The sequence below is a fragment of the Pseudomyrmex gracilis genome, unplaced genomic scaffold (assembly GCF_002006095.1).
Source record: "Pseudomyrmex gracilis isolate BER0280 unplaced genomic scaffold, ASM200609v1 scaffold_2293, whole genome shotgun sequence".
Classification (NCBI taxonomy): domain Eukaryota; kingdom Metazoa; phylum Arthropoda; class Insecta; order Hymenoptera; family Formicidae; genus Pseudomyrmex; species Pseudomyrmex gracilis.
This window is the reverse complement of record NW_018022877.1, coordinates 7,439-17,369: the sequence shown is the minus strand read 5'-3', so window position 1 is coordinate 17,369 and position 9,931 is coordinate 7,439. Positions and strand designations below refer to the sequence as shown.

At 35.1% G+C, this 9,931-nt stretch overlaps 1 protein-coding gene across 1 annotated transcript; it reads right to left on the bottom strand.

Annotated features, from left to right (window-relative positions):
• Window positions 1-3,307: 3,307 nt before the first annotated feature.
• On the bottom strand, window positions 3,308-9,644 carry LOC109862731 (engulfment and cell motility protein 1). Its single transcript, XM_020442864.1, has 6 exons — window positions 9,358-9,644; window positions 8,368-8,661; window positions 7,441-8,286; window positions 6,925-7,362; window positions 4,303-4,609; window positions 3,308-3,931 (listed from the first exon to the last, which is right to left on the bottom strand). Exons 1-6 carry the CDS (start codon window positions 9,487-9,489, stop codon window positions 3,768-3,770), a joined length of 2,181 nt encoding a protein of 726 aa, XP_020298453.1. The 5' UTR covers window positions 9,490-9,644; the 3' UTR covers window positions 3,308-3,767.
• Between the last annotated feature and the right edge of the window lie 287 nt (window positions 9,645-9,931).

The window sequence follows — 9,931 nt, the reverse complement described above, 5'->3', positions numbered from 1 at the left end:
ATACATCGATACATCGATATCGACTACTATCGAATGTCATTAGCAACCGATACACAATCATTCATTTATTGTCAACAAATATTCTCTTGTTCAGTTGTGTATCAGGCATTCCAAGTTCATTCATGTAATCATTCACACGTTCAAATAAACCGACTCAAGTTTTATTAAAAAGAACAAAGTTAATTTATTTTTGTGAGTGAACAAACAACAAATTTTTAATTGAGGTTTTTCACTGGTCCATATATTGTTCACTAATGAAAATACTTGTTCAGTGGGAGCGTTAGATCCAGGAAAACATAAGTATTAAAAATTCAACAATTTTTGAAATGTTTTTAAAAGATACGTGTTTTTCTGTAAAACATTTAGACCCGGTTTCACAATTCGCGGTTAACTCGAATTAACCGAAGTTCGACTTGCTGAGCTCGGTTTAACGCGTTCAATCTTCTTTGTCAAATCTTCGCTAACCAATCACAGTTTATGTTTAGGAAGAAAAGATGCGTTACGCCGAGTTCAGCAAGTTGGGCTTCCGTTAATTCGAGTTAACCGTCAATTGTGAAACCGGGCCTTAACAATTCCAACTCATCTACGTTAGCAAGAGTCGTCATTATGTCTTTATTCTTCTATCTTTTCAGTGGTGACGTAACTTTTGATACATAAAACTTCATCAAATAGTTCGCCGTTATTTATATTTAAATTCCAGTAAAATACACAAAACGCTTTCCTCGATCTTTGCCCACAGAGGAATTTCTCGTAGTAGGACTTATTCAAATACATTCATTTCCACGAAAAAGCCGTCCCAGTGTTATTCAAATAATCAATGCAAGTTTCGTAAAAATTATGAACTGCATCTTTAAATGTGTTGGCATCAATGGTTTAAGTTTTTTCTAAATCTAAAAGTATTTTTGTAGTATTTAAAGACAAAAATCCTTGATTTTGTTGTTCAATTAACTTTAGTTATAAATTATACATCAATTATACGACGCAGCTATAAAGTCAACTTACTCTTTCATTTTATAAAATAAAGGACAAAATAATCATTTAAAAAAAAATAAAAAAATCTACAGGACAGAGCAGTAAAATAAAGGACTGTCCTCTTAAATAAAGGACGTATGGTCACCATAACTATGTTTGCTCTTTGCGATGCAACATCAAGAAAGACATGAGGCAAGGCTGTGTACTATCACCACAATTGTTCAACATTTACAGCGAACACATAATGAGGTTGGTGCTGGAAGTTCGGGAGGGAGGAGTCCCAATAGGAGGAGTTAGGATATCTAACCTCTGCTTCGCTGATGATACGGTACTCATCACGCAGAACGAGGAAGAACTTACCGCAATTTTGAACAAATTGGAGAGAATTAGTGCGGAACACGGGTTAAAGATCAATATGGCTAAAACAAAGATAATGATTGTCGACAAAATCAACAACAACAGGAACGAGATCCAGAACATTGCAGGACAATGTAATGGACAGCTTCGTCTACTTGGGTAGCTCCATTAACAACTGCAGGGATTGCGAGCAGGAAATCAGAAGGCGGATCCAGAACTGGACAGAACAGCTATGTCCAGTCTCATTAAAATATAGAGGAACAAGGATATAACGAAAAATACCAAAATTAACCTAGTGAGGATACTTGTGTTCTCAGTGTGCCATTACGTCTCCGACACTTGGACAATCCGCGTAGCAGATAGGAAGAGGATCAACGCGTTCGAGATGTGGTGCTAGCGGAGAATGCTCCGCATACCTTGGACGGCGAGGCGGACAAATGCATCCGTTCTCGCAGAGGTGAACAACTCGCAACGACTCTCCAGCATAGTATTCCAGAATATTAACCTTTTTCGGGCACATCACGAGGGTGGACAACATGTAGAGGCTGCTGGTTCAGGGGAAACCTGAGGAGAGGAGGAGCCGAGGAAGATCTCCTACCCGATGGATCGACACGGTGGAGAAGTTGTTAGGTACCAATTTGGAAAAGGTAATGAGAGCTGCGCAGAGTCGCGACGAATGGAAAAGTGGCGTAAGAAAAGCCATACAATCCCTAGAGGACCGACATACATGATTACTACGCATCTGCCAAGATGCACGGAATTGATAATTATGATGATGATATATACAGGGTCTCCGACAATTACGTTAACATCTCTCGTAGGCGAGTAGGAGTAAAACTCAGTCGAAAAGTCCTGCACTATTTTACGAGATTCGCAATAGTTACCAAGATCTTAATTAACAAAGATCCTTGAATAAGCATCCATCGGGCTGTCTTACACGCTTCGCGCGCTCACAGTGTTACTCACAGTAGCAACCAGAGGCGTATTTAACGTCGGTGCAACCGGTGCGATGCACCGACGGGCCCCGGGATCTGCGGGCCCTCGGTGCATGATAAACATTTATAAATTTATAATATTCATAACATTACTTATCGGAGTTGCGAGTGCCGAAAGATCATTTAGTGTATTAAGAAGACTTAAAAGTTATTTAAGAAGTCCCTTACGAAAAAGAACTACTGCCGATTACATATAAATAAAGTCAGTAATATAAATATTACTGACAATTACATAAGAATATTATTAGGTATTATGGGAATCACTGAGAATATTACTGGCAATTACACAGAATGCCAGTAATGTTTTCGTACCACTGCCGCAATATATTATTGCCAGTAGTTCTTTTTCGTAAGGGGTACCATGACACAGGAAAGAACATCTGATCTAACTTTATTATCAATTAAAAAAAATGTTTTGATTAATTTAAATTTGGAAGATGTTGCAAACAAATTTATGTCGGTTAAAGTTCGAAGAGGTGTTTGTTTCTAAATTTGCATACAAATAAAAAATCATTAAAAACTTTTGTCCAATTACCTTTAATAAATAATAATAACAATAATAATAATTATTATTATTTAAAGGGCCCTCTCATCTTTGTCCTTGCACCGAAGTTTTACCAGTCTTAAAAACGCGCCTGGTAGCAACGTAGGGGAGAAACTAATACAAAAGCATATACTATAACGTATACATAATAAAAGGTAACCCCGCCCAAAGCGCGTTGGTCTTACACGCATAATAGTCCACCTTATTTGCGGATCTTTGTTAATTAAGATCTCGATAACTATTGCGAATCTCGTAAGATGGTATAGGACTTTTCGACTCAATTTACTCTTTCTACTTGCCTACAAAAGATGTTAAAGTAATTGTTAGACACCCTGTATATATAATTCTCACTTGTAAAAATTTTTGTTTTTCATAGTTTAACATAGTAATGTAATATAATTTTGTAAATTCCAATTTTAATAAATATCTTGTAAAAGAATGATCTTTTAGACTTTATTTAAAATTACATCGCATTCTAATCTAATTACATAGATTATTAAAAAAATATTGATAATATAAATATACATATAAAATCAAATTTATTATACAGTAATAAATCGCGATGATAGTGTAACATTCTTTCTTGAAATTAATTCAAGTATTGTGTAAAAGAACTAGACATGATAGCACTAATGTATACGATTATGGACAGTTATAAGCAGTTTGTAAAAACAAAATATGTTTATACAAACTTGTATATGTAAAAAAACATTTCGGTTTGCTATTCTTGCACGAGATTGAAACATGATAGAATATGTCTAGGTCTGTGTATATTATAAAGGAAAAATATACAACAGATTAGAAAAAATATAAAAATTGATATATGTATAAAGATTGATGACAATTAATAAAATCAATATATAGCAACGTAAGATCTATAATAATAAATTAATAACACCTTACTTCAGTTCATAACAAAAGTCATAATTTGGCGGTGGCTCGGGAATTGCAGGTGGATCTTGCGGAATGTCGATACCTTCGGCATCAAGAAGTCGTAATTTAATGTCCATTGATAACAGTATCTCCAAATCATTTTCAGTTTCCTTACTGATCATTCTGTTTCCTATGCGCGATAAACAACAAAAAATTATCTCTAATATATTAATGGGCGATATAAAAACAACTAACAGATAGTTTGAAGTCAATATAAACTGAATATACATGCAAATATGATTTTTAAATATGTAAATTAATACATTTGGAAACTCGAATTGAATTCAATCGATCTTAAACTATCTGCTAGTTGTAAACTTTCACGAGCACAATAATTATATATAAATACAATATATTGACTAAGAAAATATGAATAAGGTCATAAGAGCCGTTTTTGGGGGCAGGATGTTATGCCGAAATATACTTTTATATACACATGAATATATATGTGTTCACATATAAATTTTACACGTGAATTTTTTATATTGAGTATCTTTATACCGAGTAATGCATTGATGCCGTCAGTCCAATAATCGAAAACTTGCTCGTCAGGTGCGACAAAATCGAGACTCGACACTTCAACAGAATCGAGGACCAACGAGAACGCCAACTGATGGGTGGTTTTACGTCTCTGCAAATCTTTCATATGCGGACAGTCTCTACCAATCAGCAATCCACGTATTTCGACTACCGCTAACTTTGTAGGGAGTTCATCTATTGTCGGCACCGACTTTTCATCACAGTCACCGTAATGAAAAACCTTGTGGTTCGGTGATAAACGGACATACCAGAATTTGTCCTTGATTCTCTGGAAATTTCGAATTTTGTCAAGATTTTCGTGACTTTTCACACAGCACAAAACGTTTCAACATTACAGCAACATTGCAAACTTGCAGATTACAGTGCAATCTTGCAGAGACATGGGAAAAGTATGAAATTACAAACTTCTAATAGTAATATTGTAGCAAAGTTGCAGAAACATTGCAAAAGTATTGTAATGATATTAAAATCTGATGCATATGTGTTGTTGTTGTTGTATTTATATATATATATATATATATATATACAGGGTGTCCCAGAATTGCCGTACAATCTCTCGTAGGCAGGTAGGAGTAAAACTGAGTCGAAAAGTCCTGAACCATTTTTTTCTATTATTTATAATAAAGGAGTAATTATTGAGTAAATCAGGCCAATCAGCGCAGACCTTTAGCCAGGCACACGTCAGTGAGCGCTCACACACACCAGGCGCGCGGCTCACTGACGTGCGTCTGGCTAAAGGTCTGCGCTGATTGGCCTGATTTACTCAATAATTACTCTTTTATTATATGTAATAGAAAAAAATGGTTCAGGACTTTTCGACTCAGTTTTACTTCTTCTACCTACCTACGAGAGATTGTACGGCAATTCTGGGACACCCTGTATATATATATATACCGAAATTACAATATTTGAAACTGCTCTGATAGCCAAGCATGTTTTGCAAAATGATGTAACTTAATGCTGAGCTGAAGTTTTCAACTAGTTGCTGTGTATTTGCTGAAAACATGATGCATAGTCATACGTAATCGACAACACGAAGGCAAATTTGAGACATTTTGTGTCAGCAAACGAAGAGCAACTATTGCTCATTACGTTGTCAACAAAATGACTTTTATTCATAGAAAACTCTTTGCTTCGTCATTCGTTTTCAACAACATAAGAGCAACATGACGGTAACAAAATAAGACACCGATTTCTGTACTTTTGTCGTATGATTGATAAGAACTTTTGGCATATATTTATTCTATCTTGTAGCCCATTAAATGTCAAAAAAATGAATAACCGTCTTTTAGAATAAGTAGACAAAAATAATTATATTTTAGTAAGGAACAAGGTCTCGCGGACTGAGTGCAGGGATTGCAAATATGAAGGTCTCGAGTTCAAATCCCTACCCATCATCTTAGGATTTTTTCCGGGTCCCGGTACCTTTTATCAAGTCAATCAGTTGATCGGCGAACTAAATCAGATCTCCAAAGATTAATTTGAGTGAAATCTCGAATTAATTCTCCTTTCACAAAGCGATGTGTCAATGAATATATATTTGTCCGTTTTCGACATATTGTATTTTTGCTGAAATTTGACACGTGTTGTTGGCAACTTGTTGTCATGTTGCTCTTTATGTTAGTGATAAATCGTTGACAGCAAATACACAGCAAGTTGTCGGCAACACATGTTGAATACGTGTCATGTCAAACCAAAGACAAATGCCTGACTCCTCTTCTTCTAAATTTGCTGAAAACTCAAGTGTTTTGTTTTCGGCAACATGACAGCAAAAACACAGACAGGTTGCTATCAGGGTGTTATTCATCCATCAAAACTATTACTATAAAGTTGCATGTTTTCTTTGCTTTCACCACTGACACATTCTATAGTGTAAATTCTATAAGTACAATATAATTATACAATATAATTCATCTTCTGTATTTACTGAAGTTTCATTATTGCTAGTTACTCTCGTATAAAAAAAACTTCAGTGAGTAGTGTTACAGTTATAGCTTTTTAATATTTGTAATGTTTTTAAATATAATTATGATTTTACTATGCTTTGAAGAGTAAAAAATCTTCACTTATTAATTGAATAAACTCGTGAGACGATGTATTATTCAAGCAAATATAAGCAAAATACAGGGCGTTTATGTGTTTCATTCTTTATTGAAAACCAAACAATTACAAATATTTTATCATTTTTACCGTAAAGTTGTTATTGTAAAAATTACAATGTAATTGTAATTCTTTAGTTTTCAATAAAAAATTAAACTGCACAACAGTTTGCTCGCATCTGCACGAATAATCAGTTTTATCTTTATATTTATGTATATGCAATATTGTTGCATTATTGGAAATATATTACATCGCAATACTGCTATGATGTTGCTCTGCAATCTCTCTGAGGGTGGACATTTCAACGTTGCTGCAATCTTTCTTCAACGTTGCATCAATATTACCTATATCAATATTGCGTTGCTACAACATTGCAATCTTACAATGTATTTCTGCAATGTTCCTGCAATCTTTCGGTTCTGTATACGTTATATATTAGATGTATACACAAAGATGTATTTCTTTAAAAAAAATATTATATACTTGTCCTCTTGCACTATACTTCATGAATCTAGTACCCTGCACCAAAAATCCCAATCGCTGTTGCTGAATCAACTCCAAAATCTCAGGAGTTATCTGCTCTCTGAGCTCAACAATCGGTCTTGCGTGGCTTTCCCATTCTTCACGGTTTGTTCGTTCCTGCTGCCATAAGTTTGTAATTGTTGAATAAGGCAGCTGTTGTAATTTACTTTTAAACTTGTCAAGTCCTGTAGGTTTACAGTAAAGCGCTCTTGTTATCTGCTCCCGCACGACAGAAAACACTTTAACAAAATCCTCTGTGGTCGCTCTCATTTCCTTCCATGTTTTATTTAGAAGAACAATACAGGCGCAGTAGAACTCTTCAAAAGGATGATCGTGTGTGAAGAACATTGGATGGTAAGATTGTCCTTGTTCACTAGGTGCTTCACCTATACGTAACACCTAAAAAAAGTAGAACGTTTGTTAATTTTATATATATAATATCGTGAACAGTTTAAACTTCTTCTAAACATGTCGTACTTCGCAAAGTAATTTAACAAGTTCCACACTTGTTCTCCCGAACGGACATTCGTGCTCATCCGCCCTGCATGAATTTTCGAGAACAACTTTTGTGTAAGCTTCAGTTTGATTGCGTGCAAAGTACACCATACAATCGAGCGCAAGCATGCCAGGTGGAGTCTCAGTAAAGTCGAGCGCCGGGTTGATGTCATATTTGAAGCCTAATTTTTTGTAATCCTTAGCAAAAAGTCCCTGTTTGCGAGCGGTTACGTCCCCACTGGTCGCACCTTCAGTGTCAAAAGCAATCTTTCGAAGTTCTTTAATCTTATCGTGCGCATCTTGATCCTGCGGGTCCATCTTTGTCATCATTCTTTGCTCCAAAAGACTCAGCATTAGCGTTTGCAGCACATAGAGTTGATGTGCCATTTCTGTTCCAACTTGTCCAGTAGATTGGATGATATTCGTCAAGAAAACATTTCTGACTTGTTTGGATTGCAACGTGGCGGAAACCGCACGTCTCTTATACAAATCAGCTTTCAGAAATAATGCGTTTATCAGAGCTATGGCATTTTGTTGAATTTGTGGATTCATGCATTGCAAATGCATCACAAGATTGGGAAAAGTGACTTCTTTCTCCACTTGTCCATATTTTCCTGTCGAATTCAAGACTATATTCTCTAAAATACTCAGAGAAGCTTCTACAATACTATTATCCTGAGCTACTGACTGATTGTTCACATAACTTGCTACTTTATTAATGAAGGGTGTCTCTAATATATCCCATGATACAATTCCATGGTCCATCAGTTCAACAAATGATCCAAGGGAATATGCAAGTGCATTTCCTTTATATTTTCCACTTTCCACCTTGCAATTTGATCAGTTATTATAATAAATTATAAAAATTAATAATATTGCACATTATATTTTTATGTAAAAGTTACATACTTGTGAAATTATTAATGCTAAGCCTTTTTTGTTTATGAATTCCAATGCAAATGTCATGTCTGTGCTAAGTATACTTAGCTTCTCCAAAGCTGTTGTTTTTTCTTCTATTGTTCCATTATTAAGCTTTGCCAAAATATCACTTGCTGTCTTTGATGGTGAAAACTCTAATCTTAGAATACTACCATTTTTTACTTCATTTCTGTTTTTCTCTGTGATATAATTCTGATTGTTACTTTCAGAAAATTGTAAGGAGTAAGATTCAGCATCAGATAAACCCCATCCGTTACATAAATCCTAAAGGTAACAAAATTGCAAACCTTTCAAATTGATTAAACATAAATTTTATTCACAATTTAACTAAGAATTACAGCTCATATAGTTTAAAAACAAGTAGTGCGGAATTTTGACAGGTAGTAGGAGTCAATATACTAGATGTTTTGTAGTATAAATATATCTGAATAAATATTTATATATTTTTAGGAGTGTAAATGTTTTACAAATGATTATTTGAATTGAAACTTTTTGTGTGATTTCATATAGGATGCTAGATTTGCATCACATATATAAGTATATCCATTTTCCCCAACTAATTTAAAACTTATATTGCAAAAAAAAACACTTCGACCACAGGAGTCGAACCTGGAATCTCTCGCTTTCCGTGTGATCGCCTTCTCACTTCGTGCCTCAGTAGTCGAATTGGGAAGGCAATCACAGTTAGTTGTATAAAAATAGTGTTGTCGCGTCGTTTTTGACATCAAATTTACTGTTCTGCCAAATTGGTTTCTTTAAACATGTAAAACTGACAAGGACTGAGTTCTTCCTTATCTTTATTTTAATCTAGTTACTGAAGAAGATCCTAATCAGGATCGAAACGTCTGTACTTACTTTAATATAGAATAAAGAATTTTTTGAACATTGTTTTTGGCTCAAATTAGCCCCTTTATTCGTTGAATATAATAACTCCTTCAAAGTTACAATAATTGATCGTACCTGTATAATTCCAGTTAGAGGTTGCTTTTGATTAAATTCAATTAGCTGTGGTACTTGATCCGTCATCTGAACAGCGATTTTTACAATACTCGAATCTTTTTGGACCGGCATTTTGATAGCTTGTGTGTACATAAATGCAAAGACTTATGAGGTGTGTTCCGTCTCAAGCGTACTGTACATCAGAGTTGCAAGTTGCAAAATCGAGCCGGGTCGGGAATACGGGAGCAACGAGAGCATCAAAGCGATAAGGGCACACACACAAACGAGAACTGGCGCAGGGTGTACAAACTCACTCCTAAGCAGTGTTGCTGCGAAGTCGCGTTTTCGCGCATGCGCACTGTGCTGCTAGAAGAATGCAGTAATGTACATATATATGCACGTAAATGAGGGACATTAACCCTTTGCGGACGGAGACGCTCAACGGGCGAGCGTCGCTGTGGACGACAGGTATTGGAGCGTGCAGTAAAGAAAATTTTCACGTCGCATATTTGCGTTTTACAAATTAAGGCTTTATTCAAATAAATTATTCAAAAAATCCTAAAAATTATAAACAAACAAATTTACTAACAAATAA